At 41.9% G+C, this 19,242-nt stretch overlaps 1 protein-coding gene across 3 annotated transcripts in view; it reads right to left on the reverse strand.

Moving 5' to 3' along the window:
- The window catches only part of ASPG (asparaginase), a 121,085-nt gene that overhangs the window by 36,933 nt on the left and 64,910 nt on the right, over positions 1–19,242 (reverse strand). For all 3 annotated transcript variants that reach the window (XM_072630071.1, XM_072630070.1, XM_072630072.1), the window contains 3 exons: positions 18,185–18,304; positions 12,559–12,654; positions 7,625–7,788 (listed from right to left, as the gene is read on the reverse strand). In XM_072630071.1, coding sequence (XP_072486172.1) covers positions 7,625–7,788; positions 12,559–12,654; positions 18,185–18,304 — 380 coding nt within the window. The remainder of the gene's footprint in view (positions 1–7,624; positions 7,789–12,558; positions 12,655–18,184; positions 18,305–19,242) is intronic.

The raw sequence follows: 19,242 nt of genomic DNA on the forward strand, positions 1-19,242 counted from the left end.
TAAACTAAAATGTGGTTTGGAACCAGAAAAGAGTGAGCATGTGGGCAGGTAGGGTTTAGAGTATATTGTGAGCAGGACTACAGCTTCTAGGTACTGAAGAACTTTCATCCCTGGAAAGAAGGTTGAAGGAAGCCAAGGGGTCTTAAAGATACTTAAATCTGATTCTAATGATCTACAATCAGATTTAGAGATTCTCAGATGCTCAAATTCCAAAAGAATTATACAGTTCTCAAGAATCTATATGTGCATACTTCTAAGATTTGGATTTGGTCATTGTAAGATTCAACAGTTTAAGGAGTCTAAGCATCTAAAAATCTAAATTCCAATATTTTATGGTAGGTCTGCACAACATACAGCCCTCAGGCCATTTGTGGCCCATCAAGGGATTTCCTGTGGCCTGTTAAAAATTTAGGGTTGCACTTCATGCATTCTCTCTCCTGGTTGTTACAGGGCAAACAACCATCATCAATCTGTCTCTAGTCTAACCTATCTATAACCGAAAGAAGTTTAGCCTATTTTAATTTTGGCCCCCACCTACTTGAGCAGGTCTGTTCCATGGTCTTAAGGCAAAAGTATCAAACTCAACTAAAAATAGGAGCCAGTAATCCCTATGTAAGGATTCCTGTGGGCTGCATACTGACTTTGTTCTTGCTTTTCAAGCCTCTAACCACTCAACAATCTTCCTTTTCCTCTCTCCTGGGTCTCTAGATCTCCAAGGTTCCTTCTTGACAGAGTCCCCAGAATCAAAAGCTGTTCTATTCTGATGTCATAAAGCCCTCAGGTCTTAAGTACAGGACCAAGTGACTGCTTTACTCTCACAAAAGCACAAAGATGCATAAGGGGCTTGGTTTCTATGGTACCTTCCATTTGTAAAGAGAAACGGGAGCCACTCATTCATAATAAGCAAGGATCCCTATGGGCTACCTATGGACCTTGTTTTAAAAATATATTCTTATCTATGTTTTATTGTATTTTTATTTATTTGACTAAATATTTCCCAATTACCTTTTAAACTGGCTCAGTCACAGGGGCACTCAACAAACCCAGTAAGGGTGGAGATTTGTCTCAAGGGGAAGGCAGGACAACCCCTACATATTCATCCATCTGGGAGGAATTCTTTATCAGCTATTGCCAGCTGCAATGGGTCAATCTCAGGCTGCCTGAAGGCCCCACCAGAAGGGGTCTTCTCTATGACCTTGCTGCATCCCTTCCTCTCCTTTTCACATTCAATCTCTCCACACCACTGGCTCCTTCCCTTCTACTTACAAGCAGATTGCTTCCTCCTTGATCCTAAAGGAGCCTTCCCTGAATCCTTCTACTCCACTGGACTGACATATCATCTTTTTGTAGTTTATAAAGTGTTTTCTCATAACAGGCAATCCTCATGATTGCTCTGCACAGGCAGGGTTCATTATTCCTATAAGAAATCCAAGCCCCAAATAGGGAAGGGACTTGCCCAGGGTCCCCCAGTGAGTCAGTGGCAAAGCTGATACCCCAACCTAGGTCTCCTGACTCCCAGCCCAGGGTTTTTCCACTGCTCCAAACTGATATATTCAGGGACATGCATGTACCGCCCTATCCCAGTTAATATTTTTCTCCCACTTCCTGCTTCTTCCAAAGCCTCTGCCACTAGTTGGTGCTTTAAGGCCCAAAACAGCACTAGGTCTGTTTCTGGAGGGGTTGAACCTTATTTCTCTGTCATCCACCCCCACACAAACCCCACCCTGGCAAAAGGGCAAACCAGTTTGGTCACATCTCTTCAGAGTGTGCCTATCTTACTCCACAGACACAGGAGCTGGCTGTCCTAACCTGGCCTTGTGCCCTGCCCATCTGAACTGGATCTGAGAAAGGGTCAAGCCCAGGACCTCTCCCCAGGACCAGGCCAGCCTTTGGTTGGGGCTAAGGAGTGAAGGACAGGACAAAACATGCCAACAAATCCATTTATGTGGAATCTCTGGAAATCAGCATGAATGCGGTCTATCTATTGTGACCAAGGGAGAGACAGTGACTATATTGCCAGGAATGGAAAAGACTGTGGCAAGATTGGCCAATACTGAGTGGCTACCACCTACCAAACTGGCTACATATCTACATATGTTCCTATGACTATATGTGTCCAGACTTACATGTCAATGTATCTAAGGGCACTCATTTGTATATGCCCATGTATGTGAAGATATATGTTTATTCAGAAGTATGTTTGTATCTAAGCCTGTGTCTATCTCTCTATGTCTCTCTGTGTGCCTAGAGGTATATGTTTGAATATGCCTATGTATATATATGTATGCTTCTACTCATGTGGGTATCTGGAAATCTGTAAGAATAATATGTATGTGTCTAGGTATGTGTCTCATATATAATAATAATAAGCTGGCATTATTATAGCTGAAAGTGCTTTGTTAGGTTTGCAAAGCATCTTACCAATACTGTCTCATTGTATCCACACAAAAACCCTGGGAGGTAGGTGTTCTTTTTATCTCATTTTATAGATAGGGAAACTGAAGCAGATAATGGTTAAGTGACTTGTCCAGGATTTACCTGGGGCTGGATTTGAACTTAGGTCTTCTCAACTCCAAGTCCAGCATGCTATCCACTAAACTGTCAGAGGTAGCTCAGTGTTTGGGAAGTTCCAAAGAAAAGAGAGAAGAGGTATTAAACTGACTACTAAACTGAAGGTCTACAGAGCCGTTGTGCTGACCTCATTGTTTGCTTGTGAAACACGGATAGTCTACCAGTACTATGCCAGGAAACTGAATTGCTTCCATTTGAATTGTCTCAGGAAGATTCTGAATATCGCTGGGCAGGGTAAGATACCAGACACTCGAATGCAAAATGTATGTTTGCCAAAAAGGCTGTTTTATGGAGAAGTTACACAGGGCAAGTGTTCACATGGTGGTCAGAAGAAGCAATACAAAGACACTCTCAAGGTCTCTCAAGTACTTTGGAATTGATTTGTGTGACATGGGAGAGACTGACTTAGGACCACTGAGCATGGCATGCCCACATGAGAGAAGGTGCTGTGCTCTATGAGCAAAGCAGAATTGAAACAGCTCAAAGGAAAAGCTGGATGCACAAATGTAGAGAACCCACCCCCAATATTCACATGGACTACTTGTGCCTGACCTGTGGGAGAGCATTCCAAGCTCATATTGGTCTGATCAACCACAATCGGACATAAACCAACCAACCTGGCTGATATGGATAGTTATATATGTACCTGTGTAGGTATCTAAATTTCTGCCATTGTGTATATGCCTGAATTTATCTAAGTGAATGCCCATGAGGAAGGCAGTTCACCTGAGACTCAGTTTCTTGAACTCTAAATATAATATTTCATATATATTAGAACTTCCTCCCTCATAGGGCTAGTATATAGAAATATGAGCTCTTTATCAGTATAACAGGGAGTATCTGTCTGCTTATATATTTATATATACACACAGACAATACATGTGTGTACAAGCTGACATATACATGCATATACGTAAACCTGTTTACATATATGTACACACCCAAGCTGACATGTATCATGATGCATATCTGCATGTATTATGGCATATTTACATAAGTGTATATATATATTCATATGTACAGATGAGTGTGCATTTGTGCATCTCTAAGTTATTCTGTGTGTTTGTGTGTGTGTGTGTGTTTGTATGTGTGTGTGTATGTGTGTGTGTGTATCCATTAACAGAAGGGGCATATTATAGTGGATAGAGTTCTGGACGTGGCATTCAATTTGCCTCAGACACCTACTAGCTCTGTGGCCATGGGTAAGTCCTTCACTTTTTGTGCCTCAATTTCCTCATCTACAAAATGAGGGACTGACGCCTGTAATGCTTACCTCACAGAGTTCTTGTAAAATCCAAATGAGATACAGTAATGGATGTTTACTTTTTTCATCCAGCAGCTACAAATCAGTGAGATGATTTACAAATGTAGAGGGTAGAGGAAGTCCACAAGAAACCATCACTCCTCCAGGAAGGCCACCCAAATTTCCCAGGATGGATAGATCAATAACTATCCCATCATTTAAAAATTATTATACTGTAATATTTTCTTAAATTTTGAGTTTCATATTTTCTCTCTTCCTCTTTCCCCTGTCCCTCCCTCCCTCATTGAAAAGTCAAGCAATATGTCAATTACACATATGAAGTCATGTGTGTTACTTTAATCTTTTCATATTAACCATGTTCCAAAAAAAGAGAAAGTAAATGAAAAAAGTATGCTTCAGCCTGCACTCAAAATTCCATCAGTTCTTTCTCTAGATGTAGATAGAACTTTTCATCATGAGCCCTTTGGAATTGTCTTGGGTCATCGTAATTATTTAAAGTAATTAAGTCTTTCACAGTAGATCATCATTACAATGTTGCTGTTACCGTGTACAATGTTCTCCTAGTTCTGCTCACTTCACTTTGCATCAGTTCATGTAAGTCTTCCCAGGTTTTCCTGAAACCATCCTCCTCATCATTTCTTAGAATGCTCCATCACAACTTATTCAACCGTTCCCCAATAGATGGACATCCCCTCAATTTCTAATTCTTTGCCACCACAAAAAAAATGCTATAAATATTTTTGTGCACATAGGTCCTTTTCCTTTGACCTCCTTGTGATACAAACCTGGTATTACTATTGCTGGGTCAAAGGGTATGTATACACCCTTTGGACATTGCTCTCTAGAATGGTTGGAACAGTTCATAATACTAACAACAGAGCATTAGTGTCCCAACTTTTCATATTCCCTCTTAGCATTTGTCATTTTCCTTTTCTGTCATATTAACCAATCTGACAGGTATGGGGTGGTACCTCAGAGTTGTTTTAATTTGCATTTCTCTAATCAATGGTGATTTAGAGCATTTCTTCATATAACTATAGATAGCTTGGATTTCTTTAGCTGACAACTGCTTGTTTATATCTTTTGACTATTAATTGGGAAATGGCTCTTTTTTAAATAAATTTGTCTTAGTTCCCTATATATGTGAGAAATGAGGTCAATACCAGGGAAACTTGGTGTAAAAAATCTTCCCCATTTTCTTGCTTTCCTTTTACTTCTGGCTATATCAGTTTTATGACTAGCTCTTCTATACCATCCCCATTCAGACTACCAAGATGACTAGTACAAGAATATAAGCTCCTTGGGGCAGGAACTGTTTTGTGTGTAGGACTTTACAAATCAGTTCATCAACCAATAAGCATCTCTATTAGGTTTTTGCTGTTCAGTCACTTCAGTCATGTCCAAGTCTTCAGGAATCCATATGTGGTTTTCTTGGCAAACATACTGGAGTGGTTTGCCATTTCCTTCTCCAGCTCATTTTACAGATGAGGAAATTGAGGCAAACAGGATAAAGTCACTTGCTCAGGGTCACACAGCTAGTAAGTGTCTGAGGCCAGATTTGAACTCAGGTCTTCCTGACTCCAGTCCCAACAGTCTACCCACTGTGCCACTCGGCTGCTTTCTGTACTAGGCACTGGGGCTATAAAGACATGATTAAAAGTCCTTACCTTCAAGGGGTTTACATGCTATAGGGGGAGACAACATGTACATTTATAATTATATAAAATCATATGCAAAATAAAAGAAAGGTGACCTGGTTAAAGAAGGCAATAGCAGCTGGAGGTAACCAAGAAAGGCTTTATGTAGAAGGTGGTCCTTTGAGATTTGAAGGAAAACAGGGATTTTTTTTTTAAAGATTAGTCGCCCTATCTTGCCCAAGCTGAAAGTGAAGGAGCTATTGAGGGGCCTGGCTGCATTCTGATGAATGTAGGAGCATTGCTACTCTGCTTATGACCATGGTTAGTTAGGCAACCTGCCGGCCCCACATCCCCAGTGTTTCACCCATGCTGATGCCACTGGATCAGCTTAACCTATAGCAGCACAGAACTCCTGAGCTCAAGAGATCCACCAACTCCAGTCTCCTCAAAAGCATGGGTTACAAGTATGCACTACCATGCCAAATGGAGCTGTGGATTCTAAGAGGCAGAAGTGATAAGGGATAGCACTCTAGGCTTGGGAGATATCCAGTACAAACATATTGAGATGTAAATTTCAACAACATGAGAAAAACAGCAAAATAGAAAGCTGGCTGCACTGGAAAGTACAGTACAATGAGGTTGGAAAGGTAGGTTGAAGCCAGGTTATAAAAGGAAGTTAATGGATAGAATATTGGGCCTGAAGTCAGGAAGATTCATCTTTCTGAGTTCAGATCTGGCCTCAGACACTCACTAGCTGTGTGATCTTGGGCAAGTCACTTTACCCTGTTTGCCTCAGTTTCCTCATCTGCAAAATGAACTGGAGAAGGAAATGGCAAACCACTCCAGTATCTCTGCCAAGAAAACTCCAGGTGGGGTCATGAAGAGTCGGACACAGCTGAACAACCACAAATACCAACCTGCATAGCAACTTAATAAATGCTAAATAGAAGTCAGAATAGTATAAAGGGGAGGGTGGGGTTCACAGAAAGAATTCTGCACTTAGAATCAAAAGACCCTGGGTTCAAGTCCAAACTTTAACACCAGCAGTATGAAGTCAGGTAAGTAATGTTCCCTCTTTGAAGAAGATACATGTTTATTCTGAGATATGTTTTTGTCTATTCCTGAACATATGCCTATGCCTTCGTGTTTTGTAAACCTGATTGTGCTATTATAAAACTGGAGCTTTTGTCATTCTCTCCTGGTCTTCTCCACCCCATACCCCCTTATCTTTTCCCCCTGCCTAACTCCCTTTTCTCTTCCCCCCCACCTTCCACCCCATCCTGCCCCCAGTTCAATCCTGGCCAGGTATCACAAGTAGCACCACACTTGGAGTGCTATCATCAGTTCTGGGCACCCTGTTATATGAAGGATGCTGGCAAGGTAGAGAGCATCAAAGAGTAACTAGGATGTTGAGAGGCCAGGAACCCAGCCTATAGGAGGACTGATAGAAGAACTGGGAATGTGTCACCTAGAGAAGGGAAAACATAGAACCAGAGTTCTTAAATCTGATTCTGTGAACCTGGATTTTGTGAGAGGAAGGAAAGGGCTAGGGTTCTTTTGTTTTTTAAAAGACTTTGATAATTATATTTCAATATAATTGGCTTCCCTCTATAATCTTATGTATTTTATACATTTAAAAAAAATGATGGAGAAGGGGTAAAAAGGCTTCACCAGACTGCCAAAGGGGTTCGTGACCCAAAAAAGGTTAAGAAGGCCTGACTTAAGACTGTCTCCCTTCAAGTAGATGAAGGGTTTTCATGGGGAAACAGTATTTGATCTGCTTGGCCACAGATGGCAGAGCTGGAAACAATAAGGGAAAGGTTAAAAATAGGCATGTTTCAACTTGATTTAAAGGAAAATTACAGTTGTCCCAGAGTGCAATGGGCTCTCTCACAGGACATGATCAGTTCTTGTTACTAAAGGTCTTTAAGCCAGGCTAGAGGGTATTCCTGACTCCAGGGCTGGTGCTTTATCCCCTGTGCCACCAAGATGCCAAGACTCCCAGGTTAGACTTCCTCCTTCCTTAAGAAACCACCTTACTCTTTGTTAACAAAAAGTGACTGGAGAGTCCCTTACAGGCTGCCAAGCCCTACCTCCAAAACCAGATCCCCCATTCCCTCCCACCATCTCCCACCACTGGGTCCCACAGTACCTGCCCTTCACAGCCATCAACAGTGGACTGCTCCTGTCACTGTCCCAGCTGTTCACCTTTGCCCCATTCCTCAGAAGGCACTGGACAGCACCCATATGCCCACCCCGGGCAGCCATGTGCAGGGGAGTTCGGCCATCAAAGTCACTGTCACTCAGGTCCCCACCCTATAAATAGACAGATGGACATTGCAGATGGTAGAAATCAGGGGATGGGAGGAAGTGAGTCACTGAAACACAGACAGAGTCTATTGGTCCATCTATTTAGAAGCAACAACAGGCCAGTGAACACTCCTGCAGATGAATGTGTTTTAACTTCAGTGTATAAATGATTTGAGTTGTGAATCCAAGTAGAAAGCACACTGGATTTGGGGCTGGACTGACTGCTACTTACTAGATGCTTACCTTGAGCAAATAATGACTTAAAATCTCTGAGCCTTGGCTTCCCCATCTGTAAAATGTGGTGACTGGATTAAGTCAGTGTTTCTCTAACTATACTGAAACACCACAAGTTTGCTGTTGTAACTGTTGTTGAATGAACTCTATTTTGCTTGTTCATAGGCATTAAAATAATCATTTTAAAAGGTTTTACTACAAGGGTACTGTCAAAGTTTTGTTTTAACTTAAGGATTTGGGGCAGCTAGGTGGTTCAGCGAAAAGATCACCATTCCTGGAGTCAGGAGGACATGAGCTCAGATTCAGCCTCAGACAATTACTGTTTGACCCAGAGCAAGTGATTTAACCCTGATTGCCTCCTCCCAAAAAATAAAAATAAACTTAAGGGTTCCACCACTGTGAAAAAATTTGAGAACCAGTGGATTAGATTACTTCTAAGGTTCACAGGATAGTGGGAAAGGCACTGGATTTGGATAAACCGGGTTCAGTTCACTCATGTGTGATACTTCCCTGTGTGGCCTTGGGCAAGTCATTTAACAACCCTAGGCCTCAGTTTCCCCACATGTAAAACAAAAAGGTTGGCCTGAATGATATCTAAAGCCCCTTCCTGCTCTAGATCCTATGATTCCATCTATGATTTAGGCATGGACTATACTTTGGGATTAACCTGACCCTTTTAGAGAGCTGAGAGTTGACCGGAAATTTCTGTCCAGCTTAGAACCCATCATATTTCTGCTCAGATACCTCTCTGCTACAGCCAAAGTTGAAATGAGCTGCCTAAATCTTAGTTGCCTGAGACTGAGTCATGAGGGGCACCAATGCTTTCTCTACCCAATAATGAATATGACTCGTCATTGTAAACCACAGTATATGTTCTCCTTATTCTTTAAATTATTCTAAATCTGACTTATCCTTCAAGGGCCCATCTCATCCAAGAAGTCTTTCCTGAATGTTTCATCTCAGTGTGGTTGGTCTCTCTTCTAAACTCTCATCTTCACCATTTATTCACTTTACACCCCTTTATTGAAACCCCTCACATTCAAAAGCCAGAATTCTGCCTATGAAGATACTGGGGATATCTACCTTTGGGAGAAAATAAGATTTAAATCAGGCATGATCACTATCGCCAAGTAGCTAGATAATAATTAACACAAATTAAACTAATTTTTTCGGATCCCAGAAGCCAGAACTAACAATTAGAACTAACCAGGAGAAAAATTGACCTCAGGAGGTAATGAGTTCTTCATTACTGGAAATCACAAGATCACAGAATTTCATAGTTCTGCTGAAGATGAGATAGTCATAAAACCACAACAACTGAGTCAACTCCAAATTTGTTTTGTAATTTCAGTGGCGCCCTCCTGGCTGCACTTTGTCCTCTTTCCTGATTGTCTATTTCACCCCCTTCGGCATCTATTCTAAACCTTCTCTTCTTCCCTCATATCATCCCCACTTCTCTTTGCTTCATTCAGCAAAGGACGTTAACAAAGACATTACCGAAAACTCCAAGGTAATTCCAAATTGAGTCAATCTTTCTCCTCCGCTTTCTCCCTCTCCTTCCCTGTTTCTTTCTCCATCCCTCCCTCCCTCCCTACTCTGTCCTCTCTCCCCCCCAACACATTTTTTGCTCTAGTCTCAGAGGAGGAGGTGACCCCTCTCGAAAAATGTCCAGTTATCTATTTGTGCCCTCAATCTCATTCCATCTCTCTTCCCTGGGGAACTTGCCCCTTTATTCATTGCTTCTCTCCTCCTCATTTTCAGTTTCTCTTTAATTACTGCCTCCTCCCTTATTGCTTATACACGGGCCCAGATCTGGCTTCTAACCTCATCACTCAACTGAAATGACTCTCTCCATGGTTACTGATGGTTTCTTCATTGCTAACTCCAGTGGCCTTTTCTCAGTCCCCATCCTTCTCTGAAGCCTTTAGTGTTGCTCACCAGGGATGTCCAATTTAGTTAGAAAGGAGGCCACTAGTTTATACAGAATTCCTGCAGTCTGCAGAATGACTGTTTTAAAACATAATATTATCTATTTTATTGTATTTTTATTTATTCTGTTAAATATTCCCCAATGATGTGTTAAGTTAGCTCAAGAGCACTGAGGATGTTTAACACCTCTGTTGTTAGCCACTCTCTCCTCCCTATGTTTTCTGCTTGTTCTCCTCTAACCTGTCTGGCCACTCTTCTTCAGACTTCTTTGCTAGATTATCTTCCTTATCCCATTCACCATGAGTAGGTGTTCTGTAGAGATCAGTCCTGGGGCCTTTTCCCATCTCCCTCTAGACTATGTTTCTCAGTGATCTCATAAACTCCCAGGGGTTCAACCATCACCTCTATGGAGATGACTCCCAGATTAGGACAGCCCGGCATATCTAGTCTCTCCTCACCAATTGCCAGTATCCAAATAGATGTCTTACAGGCATCTCAAGCTCAACATGTCCAAAACAAAACTCAGTATATTTTTTCCCCAAACTCCCCACTCCCTTTTCCTAACTTCTCTGTGTCTTGTGAGGACTCCACCCTCCTCTCAGTCACCCAGATTCACAGTCTCAAAGGTCATCCATCAACTTTTCCCCGATAAGGCAGCTAGATGACAAAGCAGCTTGAGGATTGGCCTTGGAGTCAGGAAGACCTGAATTCAAAATCCAGCCTCGGACACTTACTAGCTATGTGACATCACTCACCCTTTCTCATCGCTTTGCCTCAGTTCCCTCATCTGTAAAATGGGGATGATAATGGCACCTAGTTTGGAGGATTGTTGTTGGGAATCAAAAAAACCCTTTGTAAACCTGAAAGTGCAGCATAAATGCTAAGTACTATTACTATCAACTCCTTCCAAGTCTTGTCACAGTATATCTCATATCCATCACCTTCTCTCTACTCACTTAGCCACTACCCTCATTCAAGCCTTTACTTCGTGCCTGAGCTATTACAGTGTTCCCCTAAGCGATCTTATAGCCTCAGTCACTTTCCTCTCCATCCTCCACATAGATGCCAAATTGTTATTCCTAAAGCACAAGTCTGACCATGTCACTCACCTGCTCAAGAAGCCTTATTGGTTCCCTCTTGCCCTTAGAATCAAATAAAGACTCTTCTGGTTGACTTGAAAATTCCTTCATATCTGGCCCCATTCAATTTTTCCAGTCTTATTGCATATTACCAAATTTTAGAAACTATATTCCAGCCAAACCACCCTGCTCAGGGTTGTCCATATGCCACATTCTATCTCCCTCCATCTCCCACTTCTGTGCCCTTTGTCCATGCTATCCTCCAGCCCCTCCACCTCTTTGAATCATAACCTAACTCCTTCATTTTACAGATGATGAAACTGAAGACTAGAAAGGTTAAGTAAAATGTTATAGGTCACACATGCAGTAAGTGGAAGAGCTAGGATTTGAACTTGGACCTTCCAAGTCCAAATCCAGGGTTCTTCTAGCTCAAGTACTACCTTCTCCTGAAGCCTATCTTCTCCTTCCCCCAGTGCTTTCCCCTTCCCACAAATTACTCTGTAAATTATTTTCTAAATACATGTTTTTCCACTGAAAAAATATGAATTTTATATATTTTGTATCTACCTCTCTGAGTTCCGTATGTGCCTATATTAGGGACATGTTGTTTTTCACTATTTGAATAAAGGCTCCTTGAGGATGAAGACTGATTAGCTTAAGTCTATGGATTACCACCATCAGTACAGTATAAAGTAGGCACTTAATGAATGCTTGATTGGATTATTGGTTGAGCTCCTTGAAATAGCAAAGACTAGTGCCTACAATGGTACCTGGCACTCAGTAGGTGCTTAATAAATGTTTGCTCAAGAAACCATTTTGTCTGACATATACTCTCTCCAACATCCCCAACAAGTGGCCAGCCAGCCTCTATCTGAAAATCTCCCCAGAAAAGCAATTCCCTCCTCCTGAGGCTGTTCATTTCCTTCTCGGACAGGCTTAATCATAACAGAAGTGATCAAGCAGATGTTGGAAGACCATCCACCAAAAAGACTATAGAGGAGAGTCACACATTGGGGAATAGTTTGGACTTCAAAGTTCCTTCCAATTCTACCATTCTCAGATTATATGATCTGATGAGACAATTCCCACCCTCATGGAGCTCAGAGCAACTCATCTGGGATTCAGAATCCCTTATGTCTAAGATGTTTAGCTATCTTCTTAAGTGTCCGCATCCCTACCAGATTGTGAAGTCTTTGAAGGACCAAGCTGATTAAGACAGGATCTTAAAAAGATCAGGTACTTAATTCATATGCACTGATGACAATTGTTTTCCAGTGACACACTGAGAAAACCCCTGGCCTGGAGCCTACTCTCTACTCTCCCACTGATTGGCTGTGTGACTTTGGACAAGTCCCCTTCCTTCCCTGGAACTTAGTTTCATTGCTTAATAAAAGAGTTCAAACCACACATTCTCTCAGGTCCTTCCAAGGGTGCCCTCTCTCCCTCTAAAGGTGCCTTCATATTCAGTTCCTGAGAGAAGGTTTTCATAGGGACAGAAAGTGAGTGAAAGCAGAAAGTCAGAGAGCGGGCTCACCAGTTCAATAATAGCTTCCAGGGCCTCCACGTCCCCCATTCGGGCTGCGGCACATGCCAAGGTAGGAGTCAGAGAGTCTCTTACAGCATCGAGGTCCTGGGAATGAAAAGATCACTGCAACCCAAGTCACTGATCAGCACCCCCAATAAGCAAAAACACAAGATAATCGTGTGGTACAGTGGGAAAGACAATGCACTTGAAACCTGGAGACCTGCATTTGAATCCCCTCTCTGGTACTGCCTCACCCTGTGGCCTTAGGAAAGACTCTCCCTCTCCCTGGGCCTCAGTTTCTCTACTTGTAACATGAGAGAGTTGGTTTAGAGGAATTCCCTCTAGTTCTGGCATTCTCTGGGAGAAGGAAAAGAGTATGGACTCCAGAGTTGGAAAGCCTGGTCAAAACATTGTGTCCATATACAGGTTACCTCATGGGGCCATTGAAAAGCTCAAATGAGGTGACAAAAGGAAACTATTTCATAAGCTACTGCAAAATGACTCACACTCCTTTCATGTTTTAAGGGCACTTTTCTCACAACAATCCCATGAGGTACGTACAATAGGATGTCCAAGGACATTTAAAAATTTTATTTCTTTTGACTCTAAACTAGACAACTCCAAATAAGTTCTGAGTTTCCATATATAAAGTAGAACAGAAAAAAAGAGTATTGTACCTGCCATCTCAAATCTCTATTACAATACAGCTTGCTTTTTTGTGCATGTTATTTTTATTACCTTTTTTACAGATGGGGAAACTGAGGCACAGAGCGGTTACATGACTTGCTATTGCAGTAGTTAGAAAGTAGAGGACCTAGAGTGCCAACCCTGGTCTTCTGGCTCCCATATGCAGGGTATTATCCCCTACCTTGTGATGCTTCTCTTTAAGTAATAATGATAACAGAAGTCATACCACCAACCACCCCATCTCCCACTCCTAAGGCTCCTCAAAGCCCCACATGCAACAAGAATGGTGGAGAGTCTCCATCAAGCACATGCCATATGGGAAGCAATAGAAATGACTGGGGATATTTGGTCTGGAAAAATGAGGACTAAGGGGGAATATGCTGCCCTTGAAAAGGACTCAAAAGAGGGCTCAGACCTGTTCTGTTTGGTCACAGGGAACAGAACTAGTAATAATGGTTCAAACTTACAAAGAGGCAAACTGAGGCTTGATATTGGGAAGGAATTGCAAACAATTAATGTGTCCCAAAGCTGGATGGGCTGCCTTGGGAGGCAGCAGGATTTCCCTCCTAGCAGGCCTCAAGCAGAGGCTGGATGCCCAGTCATCAGATGTGTGGCAAGGAGGAGGATTCTTTTCCCAGCTCTGGGTGGAACTAGTTGAGATGACCTGGGAGGTGCCTTTCAACTGTGACATTCTATGATTTTGGAATTCTGTGGTCAGAGACTTCACTGGCCACATCTTAGATCCTGCTGTGGGAATGTTGGGGCAAATACAGAAAACAAAATGCTATAAGACAGACCGGCACAGGTCCTTGCCCACTCACCATCCTCAGCCACCTGCATCAAGCTCCCATAACCCAGCCTTGATTACAAAGCTAATGAAAGCATCATGAGTCCCACTCTCTATTAAAGAGCAGCTAATAACTGAAGCCATAATAACAGAGTGGACATCAATGGCACCTTTCATCTGGCAATCTACCACAGGCAAGCATAAATTAACACTGCAGGAGTCCTTACTGGCAGGGCCCCCCCACCCTGTGGTACAAAGATTTTTGGGGACACCTTGTATACATGAACAAATAAATGTGTGTAAGGGGAGTATCAAATAGTATTTATGAAGTACCTCCCATGTGTCAGGCACTATGCCAGGTACTAGGAATACAAAAACAAAGTATGAAAATGCAGATGAAAAGATGCAGAAAACCTATATCAATTAACTTTGTCAAAATGCTCTTGGAATATATACATTCATCCACAGAAGCATCAGAGATGCAAGGACAGTAGGGGACCTACTAGCAAGCTAGTCCAACCATTTTACAGATGAGTAAATGATGCCCCTGGAAGGAGAACTGATTTGTCAAAAGCCATAGAAGTACTGAGTGGTAGCATCAGGATGTGAATTCAGGTCCTTTGATCCCAAGTCAGCATGCTTTTCATAGTTCTAGGGAAGTCCTACAAAGGTTTACCCAAAAAGGCAAGTCCTTCCTCTTTTTATCCTGAGTGCTCAATCTAGAAATACCCCATCTCACCTAAATACATTCGTCTCCTTTTCTCAGAATATGAGCTGAATAAAAGTCACCAGGACTTGTCACTTCCCATTTGTATCCCCAGTACTTAGCAGTCCAGATCTGAGTAATCACCTCATAGTGCTTTTGTCATTCATTCATCACCCAAAAGGAAAGAATATAGGAAGAAAGCTCTGTGACAAGAGTCTTATCCACCCAGAAAAAATGGGACGAAAGATTGAGCCAATAATCCAGAGGATTCAGGATTGCTTGCTCTAAATCCCCTCTCCCATATTGTCTTCTCAAATACCCAGATAGGAAAGGGATAGGATGGGCATAGTGCAATGAACCTTGGGTTATATATCCCAAGGAGAATCCAAATACCTAAGTTCTAATCCCAGTTATACCACTGTCTCATTATGTGACTTAAAGCAAGTCCCTCTTCCCCCCCACCATGGGACTTATTTTCTTCATCCATAAAGCAAGGGAACTGGACTAAATCAGAAATGTCATACTCAAGATCCATAAAACTCATGAGTGCTGCCCAAACCAGATTAAAGTGCAAGTGAAAAATATTTAACAAAATAAGTGAAAACATTATACAATACAGATAATGTAAATTTGTAGTTTTCTAAGTCAATAAGAGCCTTTCATTGATCTGTCTCCATCTGAGTTTGACACCACCAGACTAAGTGATCTTCATGGTCATTTCCAGCTCAGGCATTCTAAGATTCTTTTAAAGGTTCAGTTCACTATGCATATCCCATCAATTCAGGAAACTGCTTCAGTTGAGAAACTGAATTAGGGCTTCTATCCCGAGGAAAGGAAAAGAATGAAAGAAAGAACCCACGTATGCAAAAATATTCATTTATAGTAGTAGTCTTTGTGATAGCAAAAAAAGAAGGGAAACTAAGTATTCATCATCCAGAGAAATGGCTGGACAAATCATGCTATGTGAATGGGATGGAATATTTTTGCATAGTAAGAAATGGAGAATTCAGGACAATTTGGGAAGACTTGTATGAACTGACCCAGAGTGACGTGAACAAAACCAGGACTTACTCTATGACCACAACAGTGTAAAGGAAAACACCTTTGAAAGACATCAGATGTCTTGAATAGGTTTGTTGAACAGTTCTTCCCCTTTATTTTTTATTCTTTGTTACAAAGGTATTGGGAGGCAGGGAAAGGAGATGAACATTTATATAGCCCCTACTGTGTGCCAGGCACTACACCGAGTGCTTTACAAATATCTTATTTGATCCACACAACAACCGTGCAAGGTAAACCCATTTTGCAGCTGGGGAGGAGAGGGAGAGGGATAAGTCAAGAAGAATTAAAGTGAAGTAAAAACAAACTATTTCAATGAAAATAAAACAAAAAGTTACCACCAGCCCCTGATCCATGCAATGAACAATTGTGACTTCATAGGATTGACTGGTGATGGTAAAGCAGGCCTCCCACCTCTTGGTAGAAAGATGGAAAGGCATAGAATGAGACAGGCTTTGTCAGGAATGGCCAGTGTATTGATATGTCTTGGTTAAAGGCTCTCCTTTGTTATAAAGTAGGAAGGATTCTATAGTGGGAGTAATGAGGAAGCAGTGAAGTTACTAAAATAAGGGGGGGGAAAGCATCAAAAAATCATCTACTTCTGAAGAGAAAAAAAGATGCTAATGGAGAGGAAATCTAGAATAACCTCTGCCTTCTCATTCTGGGGCACCAGAAATATTGAGCCAGAGAAAGATTCTCATCTCAAGGAGTGAGATTAGATGCATTTGGGCCATAAAATTCCAGCTTGTCACCTTCACCTGCTCTACTCTTAATGGAAGCAAGTCTTTCCAATAGCCTCCCATAATCCCACTATAGAAATCCTTTCCCCTTCCTACTCAGTCATCTTTCAGCCTAAACTAGAACTTTTCAAGGACAGGGTATTCAAAGGAACCATGCAGCTTGTTTTAAATTTTAGTTTAAGAAATTTTTTTTTAATTAAGCTATGAATTGGAAATGTGAGATTTATTCTCTTCTCCTCACTAACTTGAGATACGATCTTAGGTAAAACTCTGGGCCTCAGTTTCCTGATCTGTTCAGTGAGGGGGTTAATATTGACTCTTTCAAAGATCTCTTTCAGCTCTAAAATGCTATGAATTCAATTTGATTCCATTCAACAAGCATTTATTGAGTGCTAACTGCATGCAAAGCACTAAGCTGGGTGCCAGCTTAGAAATTCATAAAAGAAAAGGGCACTGCCTCAGGAAGCTTATGGTCTAGAAAAATAATAGAGCACATTAAGGTTCTTCAAGGTATATGTCCATTCTGTCATGAGAAACTCATGACAACAATACGAGGTAAGTAGCAAGAATTATCCCCATTTTAAGATGAGGAAACGACAGGCTAAAAGAGAAGAAAGACTTACTTGCTCATTGTTGTTGCTGTGTATTTGTCCTTTGTTCTCCAAGAGGACCATGACATCAAGATGAAGACATGACTTGCAGTTGACTTTGATTTGAGGGAGGGAGTGCTGTGCAAGGTCACCAGCCTCACTTTCTCCTCCAGAGCCATCCAGGTCCAGTGGCCTGATATATTATCAGGACACTTGGAGACGGCTCAGGATGCATTGGGAGACCCTTACCATTTGACACTAAGGTCTTATCAGATTCTCACTTTGAATGAGATACACCCATTTAATGAATAAGCAGTTACTCAAGAGATGGCCCCATTAAATAAAAGAAACCAAACTGGGAGTGGAAGACCCTCAGGATTCTTGGGTAAAAGAGAAAGTTACTATTTGGAATTTACATTCACTCTGTGCTGGTTGGGCAGGGACCTGTTGTCCAATCTATGAGCTTTAGAGTGAATTGGGTTTAAGGCTTGATCTTTGAACAAGAAATCTAGTCAGTAAATCCGGAGGAACAAAAAGGTAGCTTTTGGCCATCAAAGTGTACCTTCCCCTGGGTAGAACATCCAAGGAGGAGGAGAAGGGGAGGGGATGGGAGGGGAGAGGAGGAGAGAGCTGGCTGCTTCTCACTCACAGGTTGTGTTTGTCCTTTGTTCTCAAAGAGGGCCATGACATCAAGATGATGACATGACTTGCAGTTGACTTTGATTTGAGGGAGGGAGGGCTGTGCAAGGTCACCAGCCTCACTTTTTCCTCCCTACTTGCTCATAGTCACACAGCTAAGAACTGGAAGAACTAAGAATCAAATCTGGTTCTGCCCTTCAGAGTTGCCCAGAATAATGTTCCATACCTGGCTTTTTAGTATGACAAAGTAACTGTGAATTGTTAATACAACCAGAATAGTTCAAGACCAATTCTAACTGACAGAGAGGAGAATTGCTTTCTTCCATCAAGTGACAGTGTTATTCAGTTCCTAGGAATGGCAGGATAGGACAGTCAGTAAGGTGTCCAGGTTCCACAAGGCTGTGGGACCAGTCACAGATGAGCTCACCTGGCTGCAGTTCAGGTAGAGGAGATTGGCAATGAGCTGGACAAACTTGCTGTCCCGAAGTGAGACCTGGACATCTTTAGGCAGGGGAGTCATCTCGCCCCTCAAGTTTTTGGTCAGTAGCTGGAAGAGGAGAAAATGTTTCCCAGAATCAGAGAATCTGACAAACTTCTCTTCGAACCCAGACCTGAACTGGAATGACTCCTCCAAAACCCCAGTGACAGCAACTTATCCAGCCTCTGCTTGAAGACCTACAGTGAGGAGTCATTAGTCTCCAGAAGCAGCCCAACTCATTCCACCTTTGGACAGTTCTAACTATTAGAGTAGCCCTTATGTCCAGCTGAAATTTGCTCCTGAGATAATCCATGAGCCTAGTTCTACACTCAGAGGTCAAGAAGAATAAGTATGATCCTTCTTCACCTTTCAGATACTTAAAGACAACAATGTTTCACCACCCTGCATCGATGGCTGCCAAACTTTCTCTTCTCTGAGCTAAACATCCCTACCTCCATCAACCTCTGCTGATGAGACCTTATCTCCAGTCCTCTCATCTTTCCAGTAAATGTCCTTTCTTCTCCAAAATATGGCATTCAGAAACTGGACATAATTTTCCAGATGGGATCTGATCAAGGTAGAGAACAGCAAGACTGTCACCTCCCACATTATGAGTTGCGCTAACTTTTTTGGCTGACACGTTCCACCATTGGTTCTTGTTGGGCTTGAATACCACCAAAATCCACAAAGTACATCTCCAGTCTCCTTACATTTCCACAAGTTTTCCTTCATGTCAGGAATATATTTCCTTTTCATTTGTGCCATTAAGAACTCCCACCTTCCTTCAAGACTCTGCTTAAGTGATAACTACTACATAAGACCTATCCTCCTATATCAAAGCCAACCAGCATAGAAATACATATAGAGAGATCTGCACAAAACACACATATTCACAAATATAGACATAACAAAAACAAAAGGAGAAATACATACATGGACACATAGACAGACATACTCCCTAAAAACTCTCTGGACACAGCCTAGTACATGACAAATGCTTAATATGA

This window comes from Notamacropus eugenii, chromosome 1 (assembly GCF_028372415.1).
Source record: "Notamacropus eugenii isolate mMacEug1 chromosome 1, mMacEug1.pri_v2, whole genome shotgun sequence".
NCBI lineage: Eukaryota > Metazoa > Chordata > Mammalia > Diprotodontia > Macropodidae > Notamacropus > Notamacropus eugenii.